Source organism: Podarcis muralis, chromosome 10 (assembly GCF_964188315.1).
Source record: "Podarcis muralis chromosome 10, rPodMur119.hap1.1, whole genome shotgun sequence".
Taxonomy (NCBI): domain Eukaryota; kingdom Metazoa; phylum Chordata; class Lepidosauria; order Squamata; family Lacertidae; genus Podarcis; species Podarcis muralis.
In genome coordinates, this window is record NC_135664.1 from 56,897,302 (window position 1) to 56,912,809 (window position 15,508).

At 40.5% G+C, this 15,508-nt stretch overlaps 1 protein-coding gene across 5 annotated transcripts in view; it reads right to left on the reverse strand.

The window, feature by feature from the left end:
- FGD4 (FYVE, RhoGEF and PH domain containing 4) overlaps window positions 1–15,508 on the reverse strand; it is a 100,777-nt gene that overhangs the window by 15,280 nt on the left and 69,989 nt on the right. For all 5 annotated transcript variants that reach the window (XM_028746199.2, XM_028746201.2, XM_028746202.2 and 2 more), the window contains 8 exons: window positions 14,921–15,398; window positions 11,901–11,990; window positions 9,569–9,714; window positions 8,532–8,688; window positions 6,880–7,018; window positions 5,361–5,419; window positions 3,895–4,041; window positions 643–815 (listed from right to left, as the gene is read on the reverse strand). In XM_028746199.2, coding sequence (XP_028602032.2) covers window positions 643–815; window positions 3,895–4,041; window positions 5,361–5,419; window positions 6,880–7,018; window positions 8,532–8,688; window positions 9,569–9,714; window positions 11,901–11,990; window positions 14,921–15,398 — 1,389 coding nt within the window. The remainder of the gene's footprint in view (window positions 1–642; window positions 816–3,894; window positions 4,042–5,360; window positions 5,420–6,879; window positions 7,019–8,531; window positions 8,689–9,568; window positions 9,715–11,900; window positions 11,991–14,920; window positions 15,399–15,508) is intronic.

The following is a 15,508-nucleotide window of genomic DNA, read 5'->3' on the forward strand; positions in this document are numbered from 1 at the left end:
TCTCAGCACTGGAGACATCAGAGATTATCATCACCCCATAGATTGGACAGTGACCTGAGAGGGGCAGTTTTGCCTTCCCTTAGGTGCTTCAGCTAGTATGCAAGCATAATCAGAACTACTACCCTGGAGGCAGCTTAATAAAATTGCATCTTCCTCTCAGCCTGTGGTTCACCAAGGTTAAGGAGATGGCTGATCGAGGAGTTGGAAGAAAATCCATGCATTCCAGGTGCAAAACGATTCTGGCCAAGTTGTAAATACCTTTCCACCAGAGTCCTACCAAGTTTACATGTATCTATTAAGTAAAATGTAATATAAACATTGACAACTGGGAAACACCAGCCTGCGAGTGCTCCAGTTGGAGAACAGCCTTTACCAAAGGTGTCATGGGCACGCAAACGCAGGATGTAAGGGAGAAACGTGCTAAGAGGAAGGCATGCTTGGCAAATCCACAACATGATCAACTCCCGCCCGGAAACCAATGTCCCCACTGTGGAAGGACGTGTAGATCCAGAATTGGCCTCCACAGTCACTTACGGACGAATTGTTAAAACTGTGTTTATGGAAGACAATCTTACTCGGCTACGAGTGATCGCCAAAGATTAAGTACCACTATAATAACCTCAAATTTTCATCTCGTTTTACCTGGCCTGCAATTCCAAAGTTCGCTCTTTCCCAGAGACTTGGAATGTGTGTGGGTATTCTTCATTGTGCGTTTCCACGATTTTCATACCATCAATGCCAACTCTTGTCCGAACTGTGAACTTAGATCCCACCAAGCTGAATTTGGGGACACAGTATAGCAATCTGTTGTTGAACTGCAAAAAGCACAAGCCACACCAACTGATGTTAGCTGCCACAAAGACAAACCTCTCTTGCATAAAAGGCTTGAAAAAGGTAGAGAAGCTTAAACAGCAAACACAACAAAAAAGGAATGTTCAAAAGTGTGGTATAGAGGAGTTCGGTCAAGTTATCAATAATAACGTCAAACATCTCACAATGTTCACCCAACCTTATTCCATACAGTAAGCACAACGTTCAATATGCTTTCGGAAAGAAATGCTAAATTTTCCAATGTACTAAATAAGAGGAACTTTTTACAAATTACATCAAACACTCATATTATAGCTGCCGCCTTCTGCTATGTCTTTTGCATTTCAAAAACTGCTTACATTTAAAATTGGGGATGTGGGGAGGAAAGATGTGGGGGTAGGAAGCTAATCTGGAGTTCAGAAAGTGTGGTGCTCTCCCCGCGCTGCTTCTCTGCTCTCAAAGTCACTCCCTCCCAAAGCTGCTTCACTGGTGGGACGAAATGTCCCGAGGCTCTAAGGCACAGATTTGCTTGAAGCATGTAGTCAGCATTCAAGAATGAAGGTAAACACACATTCACACAGATGGGCAAACCCGAAGGAAGGCATGAGGAATGTGCAAAATAGATGAGGTACCCATGTGTATTTATTGCAGAAAGAAGCCTGCCACACAGTAACTTTGACCTATTAAGGACAGCCAAATGCACACTTGGCTGATCACTGTTCCATCAATTAATTTGAAATCTTCATTGTGTGGGACTGCATTTTTAAATCGTTATTATGCTCTCAACATCAATCAGCAGTGGGCAAAAGTGTTTGGAAGAGCTATTGTACAGCTGGGTAAGTGTAGGTGGCTTCCTAAAGCAAAAGGCAGAGCAAGATGGCGTTTGCTGCTGCTGCTGCTGCTGCTGCTGCCATTATTGCTGTCTCTGTTCTACAAAATGCCACCACTCCCTGCTATGCACAGCAATTTATCCAGTCAGCTGTGTTTATGAGCAATGTATTTGCACACATTCACGTTTCACGACATGGCAGCAATTGCCCCACCAGAGCAAGAGAACACAGTAGTAGCAGCAGTTAAGGCAGGAAGCAGCTGGGTAGCAAGAAAAAAAAGTAAAGCAAACATGATAACATATGTTTCCAGGATGGCAAAACATTCTAGGGTTAAATTGTTGTATGCAGCACTTTGCAAAAGGCTTATTGAATCACCAACTTAGTTTTTTTTAGAAGCCTAGTCCATCTGGTGCTGGAGGAGACTCTTGAGAGTCCCATGGACTGCAAGAAGATCAAACATATCCATTCTTAAGGAAATTAACCCTGAGTGCTCCCTGGAAGGACAGGTCCTGAAGCTGAGGCTCCAATACTTTGGCCACCTCATGAGAAGCGAAGACTCCCTGGAAAAGACCCTGATGTTGGGAAAGATTGAGGGCACAAGGAGAAGGGGACGACAGAGGACAAGATGGTTGGACAGTGTTCTTGAAGCTACAAACATGAGTCTGACCAAACTGTGGGAGGCAGTGGAAGACAGGAGTGCCTGGCGTGCTCTGGTCCATGGGGTCACGAAGAGTCGGACACGACTAAACGACTAAACAACAACAAAGCCCATCTACAGTTATAAATTTTAGGGAAGTTTTTAATATTTAATGCTGTATTGTTTTTAACACTCAATTGCCGCCCAGAGTGGCTGGGGAAACTCAGCCAGATGGGCGGGGTATAAATAATAAATAATTATTATTATTATTATTATTATTATTATTATTATTATTATTAATGCAATCTTCATATGTATTGTTGAAACCACTGGTAATGAAATCTAACTACTTCCAAGGATTCAAAAGAAAAGCCAGTTTATTTGTACCCTACCGTTCTACATGCTTCTTAAAACCAATGCTTCAATGAATGCAAGTTGCAAGGACTAGTTTATTAAGTAGCTGGCATGTATTTTAATAGAGGGTAATATTCTTTGCCGACTTGTACTTCCCAAAACAGATGACTTTTTGACAACTACATTGACACTGGGGGGAAAGAGAGGGCTATTCCTCACATTTCAGATTTTCTTCATGTTGCATGGATTAACATATAAAACAGGCCTCAGAATTATGCTTGCTTGCTGGAATTAAAACTATTAACATATTCGGTTATTAATGATCAAACAAACCAGCAGCTCACTGAAAGGACATTTCATAGATAAATGACTTTACTGGGTTGGTGTATGTAAGGGGCCTGGGATTCAGTTACACTGACTTGAAGCTCTCTCTTTTTATCTCTTGAGTATACTATAAAATGGCTTGCAAGGAAGGACTCATTATGGATTAGGCTGAGGGCAGATTAAGTATACATAAGGATTCTCCAGGATCACTTTGATGGTTTAATCCACATCTGTGTCATCTAAAGCTTAAATGGAGTATAAGTGAAGTATTTTCCTCATGCAGGCTTTAAACATGCATATCCTTCATACCTGCTTGAAGCAGAATTAATAAATATGCCCATTAGGAGGAGGAGGGCCAGAAAAAAAATGTAAAAATGCATCTCCCCGTTTCCTCCCTGGGAGAGGAAAAAAACCTGCCCATTTAATGGGTGGAAATGTGTTGCTAGCAGTAACAGAAGGTGCTTGAGCTTCACCAGCAAGGTAAAAAATAATAAATGTATTATGCCTCCTCAGCCAAATTCACTGAGGCAGCAGGAATACTCCCATCAATCCAGTCTGCAAATTGGGAGGCTCCCTTCCCAAAAAGAATTAAATCCTTGTGTTTTCAGACTTAATAATGGTTTAGTGCTACAACTGCACCAACACAAGCCATTGTTATGCTTACTCATAGTTTTGAAGTTTGCTAGAAGTGGTTAAGAGGGAACCTCATTAACATTAATTCAGATGCAACACTAAACAATGGTTAAGACAAATAAAGGGATAAGGGAAGGGAATTTGTACAGGATGAAGGCATGCTAGTTGGCAAGCATATTTTTTTCCCCAGAGAGCAAGTATTATGTCTGCACCAAACCAACAAAATAGAAGATCCGCCAAAAGATCAGATTTAGAAATGTTATGCACAGGCTAAAATTAAGTGGGGTGTAAGAAGCAAATACTCACTAAGAAAAGGTATCTTTCTTGGGCAGATGTATTACGAGCAGCAAGTTTAAGTATTTGTCCTTCTTTTATGAGTTCATTTGAAGGATTGACAATGTCTTCTTCTTCTCCTAACATTTCATAAACCTCCAACAACTTCTTTAAGTTTTCCTTTTCCATCAAAACATAATGCGACAACCGTTAGTGCACGCCACTTGTGAATTTTTTTAATGAAAAAGGTTAAATCGTTAAGGAAAAAAACATGCAACTGTTTTAGCAAGAACTGTCCTCTATGAAAATGATTGGTGGCATTGCTACAATAAAAATTAGGAAACGGCTTGCAATTATGAACATCTCTTGCAACAAAATGACTTTCCCAATAAAATATTTGCACATATATGCTTGCTAAGAGAAAAATCCCATCAATAAACATCCTCAAAAGATACTATATTCAATGAGTGAAAAAGAAAGGAGCTTGGGAGCAAGCGGGGTGTAGTGATAGGAGCATCCAGCTAAGATGGGCAGAATCTAGGTTCAAATTCACCAACTCAGCCATACAAGCTCAATGGGTGACCTTCAATCAATCATTTTTTCTCAGTCTAACTCATGGGAAGGCAAACTAAGGCCCTGGGGCCAGATCCAGCCCAATCGCCTTCTAAATCCGGCCCGCAGATGGTCCGGGAATGAGAGTTTTTTTACATGAGTAGAATGTGTCCTTTTATTTAAAATTCATCTCTTGGTAATTTGTGGGGCATAGGAAATCGTTCATTCCCCCCCCCCCAAAAAAAATAATAGTCCGGCTCCTCACAAGGTCTGAGGGACAGTGGACTGGCCCCCTGCTGAAAAAGTTTGCTGACCCTGGTCTAATTTATCTCACAGGGATATTGTGAGGATAAAATGGGAAGGGGAGGACCATGTATGCTGCTCTGAGCTCCTTGGATGAAAGGTGGGAGATAAATGTAACAAGCTTCATCCAGTAAAACACTTGAACCGTTTGATAACAGAGCTGCAACATTTAGCCACTAATTTATTAGAACAATGCATTTTTAAAAACTAATGACGAAAACAGTGACTCCAATTAATTGGCAATGCTTTTAAATATACTCTAAGGTAAAGCCTAAAAGCTACATATGACAACTGTCATCTTAGAAGTATCCCCCAATGTAAATTACATCTTATGATATAATAGCTGCTGTGAAACATACACATTCCTTGCTTTAAGGTGAGGAGTGTACTTTCCCCAAAACTGCATTTATTCATACAGATTTAATGAGAATCTAATACAAATAATTGAATAAGGCTTTTTTCCAAGCATGAGACAGCCCTACCTTTCCATTTAAGTTACCTTAAAATGGTTGCATGAGACTTTGGAAAAAGCTAATATAAAAGGCTTAATTGCAATCTTTCATACTTAGATACCCGCCAAATTGCCTGCTTTATCTTCTGATGTGGATTATGCAAAGGAAAAAAATCTCACAGAAGTCACTCACCATTTTTCGGATGGCGCTATTAGAGTGACTTGCTGCCGTAGATATTATTTCCAAGGATTCTATAAGAGAAAAATGACCGCCCAAAAGTTAATTACTAGTACTATGATACATAAATAGCGGCTTCAAATGCTAACTTGCATGTTTCACTTTTTTATTGCCAACAAATTATAGTGAACTACAAGATTCAGGCTGTAACCCTTTACATACTTACTGGGAGCAAGTCCCACAGAACTCAATGAGACTTACTTATGAGTAGACATGTATAGGATTGTGCCCTCAGTCCAATAAGTTTCCTTAGACTTATGTGAACTTAAAGTAGATAAAGTCAAAACTTGGAGAAGTAAAAAAAAAAGAGTTTGTGAAGTTAACATAGGTGCCTTAGTCCCTAGGTATAAAACAGACACAGGTTTGCTATTTTATCTTTTGTTGGAATGAAGCATATGAAATATGTTCTGGGTGGAACAGTGCTTTAGGACTAGAAACTACAAACTAACAATCAGTTCAAATTGCTATCTGCCCCTCTAGCCACCTCAAAACAAAATCCTTATGAGAATGACATCTTTGCTCATCTTCCCACAACTAAAGAAATCACTAAAACCCAGTAAAAGGCACTGCCTGACCATATTTGCTTAAGGTGTATGTATCCCCCCGCCCCTGCTCCCATTGCTTGCGTAGTGGTGGTGGGGTCCTGAGCACCTCTAGCTTTCCTTCTATGAAATGTGTATTTTGCATTTATTGCATTTCCAAATGTGCGCCTAGGCCCAAACAGATCAGGGACCCTTGATCTACTTCAACATCCTATTTTCTACAGCAGTGATGGCCAAACTTGGCCCCCCAGCTGTTGTTGGACTACAACTCCCATCATCCCTAACTAACAGGACCAGTGGTCAGGGATGATGGGAACTGTGGTCCCAAAACAGCTGGAGGGCCAAGTTTGGCCACCACTGTTCTACAGCAAAGAACCAGATTCCTTTGGGAAGCCAACCCTCTCCTGTTGCCATTCCCCAGTAAGGGCTATTGAGTGGCATGCTGCCTCTGAACCTGGTGCCATGAAGACCAATAGCCAGTGAGAGATTTGAACTCCATCAATTTTCCTAATCTCATTTTAAGCCCTCTAAACTAGAGACCACCACCACATCTTGTGGCACCAAATTCTACAAATTAATTATGTGCTGTGGCAAGGATTAATTCCTTTTGTCTGTCCCAAATCTCTTGCTAATCAGCTTTGAATTGTATTATTTGTGTGTTCAGAATCTGCACTCCATTTCGGAAAGGAAATTCTGAAAACACAGCATATTTTCATTTGTCCAGAAAGTCTGAACAAAGGGGATATAATAAATTTAGTAATAAATTTAGTAAATAAATAAATAATATAGTATTTAAACAAATTGCTTCTTGTGAAGTGCTGTTCTTTGTTTCCTTTTCTTGGGATAGTTCTGAAATATTAATGGTCCACACACACCCCTTTTACAGATTTACTGTGTGATGCTGAATATATAACCCACACAAATGTATTTACTTTCAGCATCCTTCCAGTCTAGAGAGTCTTGAGGCAATTTTCTTAGATAGTCCTTCAGAAGCATCTCGTATCTTGGAATGCGCTGCACTGGTTCCAGCATGTGATGTTGCAAGGTGAGATTTCCACAGACTTTCTGCTTCTAAAAAGACAACATACATGTATTGAAACTGAGGGTCCAGAAACGCATCTCTTGCACTCTGCATCCATTAAAAATACTTTATTTCAGTAACACTCTCTTAGTGATATTGGCAAATGAAAGCAATATATTTCATCCAGGGATTTTATTTAATAATTCAGAAAGCTGATTATTAAATGAAATCCTCAGCTAAATGTGTTGCTTTCACTAAATAATTTAAACCCTTTATACTATCTGTAAACAGACTTTATACTTCACACTCTTTGTTATCTATTCTAAACCCAAAGGAATATCAAAAGAAAACATAGTCATATAAAACTAGTTTTAAAATATTGTTTTGATAACAGAATTCAAACATTGGGTGATATGCAATTGAAGCATCCTACTTGTGCAACAGAACTTCCAGGTTTTCTTCTCCTTCACACCACTCCCAGCTCCATGTGTATGATGGGCTGAGGGAAGTGAGATATAATTTTCTCATTCTTTGAGAAAAAGAATACTATGCTTTCTGAAGTCCGTCCGTCCGTCCGTGTGTATGTGTGTGTGTGTGTACAAACTTGCATTGTGCTGCCCCAGACTAGCTTACTACCTCAAACCTGGCTATCTTTGCCATGGGGTTGGGTGAGGGGCTAGATTCAAATCAAACAACTGCAAAATATTCTTCAACGGAGAATTATTGCTGAGACATTATCTGACCCATGGAAGAATTTGAGATAGTTGCACTTTGATTACAGGAACGTGAAGCCATTCTTCAGATAGCAAGGCCACTCAACAAAAACTGTTGGTGTTAAGATGAATGTTACAGAAATAAGAGTGAATGGGTTGAAAACTGACCATAAGGTACACTTGTTGGCGCTATTTCAGATTGTTTTACCAACAAGGCATAGTAAATGTCCTCTTTTAACCAGAAAAATGAAAGTCAGTTGTTTACCAGACAAATGTAAAAAGCTTTCTGACATTCCCCATTTGTTTCCTAAAGTTCAAAGGATAAAATGCTGAATAGATATGTACTGAATTTCGGACACCTCTATCAGCACACACAGATACAAGCCAGAGGTACGCTCCTTCTCCCTCCTCTCAACTTCATATACAACTATGAAGTTGTATACGACAAATGCATAATAGGTATTCCAATATAAATACTTATTTGGTCCACAATGTAGGTATAAGAGATAAGCAGAGTAAACCAAACGGTGCATAATACTATTTCCTTAAAGAAGCCTGGGGTGGGTTCCAATTCGCACATGGAATATCACACAGGTAAGCACATGCTCATTATCCACTGACAGGTTGCTCCCACTCGGGTACGTAAGTTCACCATTACATGCATGGATAACTCACATAAATAAAAGGGTAAGAGTGCAAGCCTCTCACATCTGGAACTCCATGTGCCCTCAAAGCACCCGTTTTGTTCAACCAATACACTATTATCAAGCAATGAAACAGAAGTGCCACAGTCACAATCTTGACTGCCAAGAAATTTAGCATGTCACACATACAAACGCGCGCGCACTACCTGAATTTCTTGAATAATACATTTGAAGACAGGTGATCGCTCAGTCCACGTTTTCACCAACTCCATTGCGTTGTCAAAATTCTTCACATACTCCCCATACATTTTGAGGAAAGGAGCTAGCTTCTGTAGGATGTCACTGATCCTGGGGTTTGTGTCCCTGGACAGGCAAAAGAAAGCAGTTATAGAGATAAACATGGGAGGTCAGACAATATGTACTATGGGCACCTCAATTCTGTCAAATATGTATCATTTGGTTTATTCTGCTTGATAACTACCTTGTGATTGTGTGATTGACTTTTAAAAAAAGAGTATTCCATAAACTAAACAAACAAATTATGTCTCTAACTCACAGCTTCGACAAGTAACCCTAAGAAAAAACCATGTGTAAAGCACCCTACCAAATAAACACTGCAGCTCACCTATTAATATAAAATCCTCCTCCAATAATTTATTCCAGTACTGGAGCTTTCATTCTCAGAGTTGACAAACAATGAGAAAGGAAAATATTCTTTCCCTCCCAAGGCAGGCTGCAAAAGCTGGAACTGTATTACTTAGATCATGTATAGCTGCCAGTTTTCTAAATACATGCATGGTTCATCTCTCTTGATGCTCCTCTGGCTTGTGACACCCAGTATTTTTGAATAAATGTTAAGTGTGGTTGTGTATTTAGAATACCTGTTTTAAGGAAGAGGTTAAATATATCTTATACCAGGCATAAGCAAACTTGCCCCCCCCCCGATGTTTTGGGACTACAACTCCCATCATCCCTAGCTAACAGGACCAGTGGTCAGGGATGATGGGAATTGTAGTCCCAAAACATCTGGAGGGGCAAGTTTGCCTATGCCTGTCTTATACATTTCTGGACATCTCATGGGGAATCATTCTGTGTTCTCTGACATTTCAAGACTGTTATGGACCCCAATACTACAAAAACAACTTGCCAATTTATAGTAGAATCATAGAACCTCCTACAGGCACAGATAACATTCACATGGTCTTTCACAGAGTACTATCTCCCAATAATCTGCACTGCTTACCATTCTTGCATTCTTTTCTCAAGCTCTGGCAGCAAGAATTGACTGTGAAACTGATTAATGGATGAAATATTGGAAAATATTTTATTAACAACTTCAGCAGGAAATGAGCCCCTGTTAGCTTCATCCATCAATTTACAATAAAACTCCTGCAATGGATAAGAAGGGGAAAGAGAGTCAGCCACAAAACACACATTCCTGGGCAAGTAAAGCAGGCACAAGGCAAACAAATGTTTGCAGCCAATTTACAGCTAATTAAAAATGTCCATTTATTATAACGACCTCCTTCCTCTTTCATAATACCACCAGAACTATCTTGCCATTAATCACACTTCCTTGCAAAAAAAGAAGCAGCAGCAAAATGAAGCAAGCAGAATGATCCTCAAGTCAACATTTTACTAGTTAGGGTTCTAGGCAGTCTGCTGCATCTCATTTGTTTCTCCTTTTCTGCTGCCAAGGGGCAAAGGGCTTGAGGGGGTAAGGCTCATAGAATCATAGAGTTGGAATAGACCACAAGGGCCATCGAGTCCAACCCCCTGCAAAGCAGGAAACACCACCAGAGCACTCCTGACATATGGTTGTCAAGCCTCTGCTTAAAGACTTCCAAAGAAGGAGACTCCACCACACTCCTTGGCAGCAAATTCCACTGTCGAACAGCTCTTACTGTCAGGAAGTTCTTCCTAACGTTTAGGTGGAATCTTCTTTCTTGTAGTTTGGATCCATTGCTCCGTGTCCGCTTCTCTGGAGCAGCAGAAAACAACCTTTCTCCCTCCTCTATATGACATCCTTTTATATATTTGAACATGGCTATCATATCGCCCCTTAACCACCTCTTCTCCAGGCTAAACATGCCCAGCTCCCTTAGCCGTTCCTCATAAGGCATCGTTTCCAGGCCTTTGACCATTTTGGTTGCCCTCCCTCATTATGTTGACTTGAACCTGCCAGCTGAATCTTTGGCTGTAGGATTCTAGTATGAATTTTAATTAAAGGTCTGTTTGCTTCCTACACCTTTTAATCATATTATTTGCTTAACTTGTTAGCAAAGTCGTTTCTCAGAAAACTGAAGGCAGTTGCGCATGCACTAGTGCAGCCAACAGATGTAGTGAGATGTTAGCAGTCAACAGAACCTGAGCAGCAAGCAGTTTAAAGCTAATAAGAGGTGTCAAGCTTCTGCTCCAAGAAAGGTAGCTATGTAGAGCTTCCTCTCTTTCATATTCAAATGGGAAATTCAGGATAAGCCAACACACATAAGAAAAATGGGCCTCTTTGAACAAAGCTGAAGCTATGATCCAATGAAAGGGAGGTAAATTAACCATGCAGTGAGTGAAGATGAGGAACGTTCTCAGCAGACAGGCAATATATGATGAAAAATGTGGAGGCATTAGGAACAGAAGTGTTTTATTGCAAGATTTTTTTTTGGGGGGGGGGACAGACCCAGTACAGTATATTGAATCAGAAGAGCAGAATCAGAGCTCGTGGGTTGTGTGACATTTACATGGCAAACAGAATATTTTTCTGTGCCACCTCCAGAGTCCATAATTCCAACAGAAGTATGAGTAATTCCTAGTCATTTCAATTAAGTCATTAGTCATAATTTAAATGGATTTTTTTTTCATTTGTAATTTGTAAATGTCAGTAGTGACCGATGCCATATACTTTTCCTGGCCAAACTGCAGGGTGGGTGAAGAACCAAGCCTTTATTGAGCAAAGGAAAGAATTGATTTTGCATGTCTTAATGGCAATATATCTAAAACATAGCAATAGGTTCAGGATTTTCTAAAGGTGTTGGGGTGCTTTCTGAGATTGCTAAAAGATAGTGGGGTGGAGAAGGGACATAGCTCAATAGAGGAGTATTCGTTCTGCATGCAATGATCCCATGTTCATCTCCAGGGAGGTCTGGAAATGTTACCTATCTGAAATGTTAGAGAGCCACTACCAGTCACTGGGGGCAATACTGAACGAGATGGACTCGTGATATGACTCCTATGTTCCTACAACACTGCTGCAGTCCCAGTTACCATTGTCTGCAGGCAAGAGGAGAAGATACACAGAAAGAAATTGTGTAAAATATGTGTGTGACGGTAGGAGATATATGCAGATTCATAAAGACAAAGGATGGAACTACAACTACATGCAAGCAAACAGGCAATGATTATTTTGAAGCCATCCACTGGTTAATTTGATAAGTTGATTTAGTGGTCAAAGCAGGTTTCCCATGCTAATATAAGAGTTTCCTCTTATATTAGCTAGAAGCAGCATGAAAGAAAGAAAGAAAGAAAGAAAGAAAGAAAGAAAGAAAGAAAGAAAGAAAGAAAGAAAGAATTCCCACTCTTACCTGATCCAAGAGAGCAAGTCGGCAGACGTAAGCTCTTTCTGTGTGCAAAAGCTCATTGGCAATATTGTAACATTTCTGTTCATTTGTCTCCTGGAAATGCAGACAATTTTCAGAATGAAGAAATTGCAATATAATTACTGAATTTTTGCTGCAATTGCAGCTTTTGCATTTATCAAACAAGGATTCTCTCCCCCTTCAAGTCGTAGAAAATTGGGAGGACCAAAGTGTGAGAAACTAAGAGCCTCTGCCTCCAAATTGGTAAACTAAAGACGGCTGCATTGGCTTAAATATAATGAGGAGCCTTCAAAATTCTTCTAATTATTGCACTTTCTATGAATACTTTTTCTTTCAAGTACATTAGATGCAATGTTGGGTGTGCTGCTGTATCCTGCTTTCAAGCATTAAGACAGGAGTGGCTAATCAATGGCCTTACAGATGTTGCTAGACTATAGCTCCCACAATCCACTGGCCAGCCTAGTTTTGGCTGATGAAGTTGTGGTACAACATATTGTAGTCCAGCCCTTCCTTAAGGGCTCAGCACATGGTCCTTGGCTGTGAATCCAGGAAGGCCTGCTTCCTGCCTTGCAGGCCTTTCCCCACCTGGCCTGGGAGGGTGGGGCCCTGACTTAACTGAGGCTGCTGAACAGATTCTTGGGTTGGGGAATTGTTTAGGTGTTTTTTGGAGGGGGGTGTTGCTGCTGTATTCGATATTAACTTTTTGTATCTTCATTTTAGATCTTATTATGAGTCATGTGGAAATTGTTTAATTCGGTTGTGATTTTTTTTCTCTGCTTTATTTGTTGTTTATGACTTCTTTTGTTATGTTTGTAATTATGTATTTTTTCATGTTGTAAACAGCCTTGAGCATGGTTTTAACTATGGAAAGATGGCATACAAATAAAATTATGCACGTACATATGTATGTATGTATGTATGTATGTATGTATGTACTCTGCTGTGCAAGGAAACTAGCCAGTTGAGTAAGATTACAGTGGTACCTCGGGTTACATATGCTCCAGGTTACATACGCTTCAGGTTACAGACTCCGCTAACCCAGAAATAGTGCTTCAGGTTAAGAACTTTGCTTCAGGATGAGAACAGAAATCGTGCTCCGGCGGTGCGGCAGCAGCAGGAGGCCCTATTAGCTAAAGTAGTGCTTCAGGTTAAGAACAGTTTCAGGTTAAGTACGGACCTCTGGGACGAATTAAGTACTTAACCTGAGGTAGCACTGTATGAGATTCCAGAGCACATAGGTTTAAATAACACTGCTCTTAGCAGCATAAGCCTGTTCTACCCATGGTAGAAGGGTAGCATATCTAAAAGTCATGAATTCTGTTTTTTCTTTCTTTCTACACAAGTTATGTAATACTTTAATTGCGAGATGGTCTATCGGAAAAACAGTCTTCTCTGAACTCTCCCTAATTCAAATAGTGCCTTAAAAATAATGGCTTGTTGTGTAAGGAAACTTTTAAAAAGGGAACAATCAAGTGAAAGCAGAACATTAAGTCTAAAATTAGTCCTGGCATTTCACTAAACAAAAAACAGGGAGCATGGATTCTATATGCAGAACACTGGAAGAGGGGTCATCGGGGATACATTTCAGGCAGGAAAAAACACAATAAGGGAGTGAAGCCAGCCAGTGAGAGATGCTGCCTAGGAAGAGTCCAGATACTACAGGGCTGCATTCCGTCCCCCGCCCCCCAAAAAAATAAACCGTGAGGTTCTAGTTCTTTCCAAAGCGCTCTTCCCTATGTTTCTAGTCCATTTTGAAATCTGGATTTGATTGATCTGCAACTGGCCAGGAACTCAAGAGTGCTGACCAGGATTAGGGAACGCTCAACTCCAAGGAGAAGCCCACCTTATTATGATTTTATTTTTTTTTAATCCTCCATACAAATCACAGCAGGATATCACAGCATGGAATAATGAATATCACAGCAGCTGCCATTCTTCTGCTTTACTCTTTTTGTATTACAGAATGTCCAAACACTCCTTGCTGCTTACGTCTGCTGGGTGCCCTTTACCCATTGTAGCCCCTCTGAGGGAGACCATGGGTGTGTCATTTCCCAGTGCGCTGAGAATTCCAGGGAAAGGACCCATAGGAATGACCCTGTCCATAAGGTCACAGTCTACTAAACAAAATGTTACAGCTGAACTATGGCAATAACCCACAGAAAAACTGCTCCCACTGGGGTGTTACAACATGTAAAGGCCACATATCATAACATTAGTTCATCATCCAGAAGGTGAGAAGGCTCATACTGAACGGCTTCCTTCCGTCACCTTCTCCAGGTGTGTGCCAATTTACTTCCTGTATGTTCTTGTACTACCACCCTGCTGTCTCTGCCTTTTCCTGTAAATTACTGTCAACACCCTTTTCATAACTGGGATGTCCTTCCTGCAATCATTGGCATTTGGCTCGTTTTACTAACGAGGACACTCATAAAGAGGAAAAGAACTGTTCCAGCTATTCTGCTGAATGTAAAAGCCCTGCAGTGTCCGAGGCCACACTATGTAGACTGAAGTGTCCACACAATCAGGAAGTCTGTGTTCAGAGCCAGAACCTTCCTTTGCAGGAAAGCCCTCCAGGCAATCTCCCTCAACAGCTTCCATATCCAAGAGATACCACTGGTATTGCCTCTCTGATCTACATCTAAAATATTGATTCCTTCACAGCTTTTGCCTTGTATAAATAGAATGTGGTCTCCAACAGAAACTGACAAAAGATACATAGATTTTGTGTTGGTGTGTGTATATTGTATCTATGTTAAAAAGGGGAAGATACTTAAAATTTCAGTCGTTTGAAGGCAGTCTAGTTAAGTGTACTGTTGAATTTCTTCGTTCCTATGGTATACTGTTCAAGCTGTAGAGTGGTCTAAAAAGCATTAGGGATACAGCTATCAGATTTGAATGCAAATACAAATGGTCTGTATGGCCTTCAGAGGCCTATATATTTCAATAATGCAGAAGGTACATTTTGTTTTTATAGCCTACATTTCTTTATAAACTGCTTGCCTTACCTTTGTCTCCACATGCGAGTCTTGCTTATTGTGCTCCTCACTCTGCTTGTTCTTTGTATTGGTAATCATTTCTACACTTTCTTTTCCCGATGGAAACAACGTGTTCACACTTGGAGTCTGGCAACAGCTATTGATTGTTTGCCCTTTGCAGGCTGCTGTAGTTTGCAATGCGTCTGTACTAATGTTCTCTCGTTCTCCATTTACCAAGCTGCTGTCAAATGATGCATTTTGAATGGCCCTACTCGCATTATGAACCGGCAATGTGCTGTCCCTGCAGTCCAACTGGTTCTGTGCTACTTCTCCATTGGCTGTGCGATTCTGTACATCCTGAGAGTGATCTGTACTATATCCCTGCTTCTGTAGTGGGTGTTGGGTGAGGAATTTTGGCTGAGGTGCTGGTGCTGGCCCATGCTTTCCTTGAGATTTAGCAACATTTAGAACAGAGGATTCTTTCTTCAGCTCACTAGGAATGGATGGGCTAAAGGGAATAAAAGAGAGCGAAAACGAATTCATATTACATGAACCATTTATGGGAATAGAACACCCTTCCTATCCTCTTTGCAAAAAACAAAAAAGCAGTATCAGTAG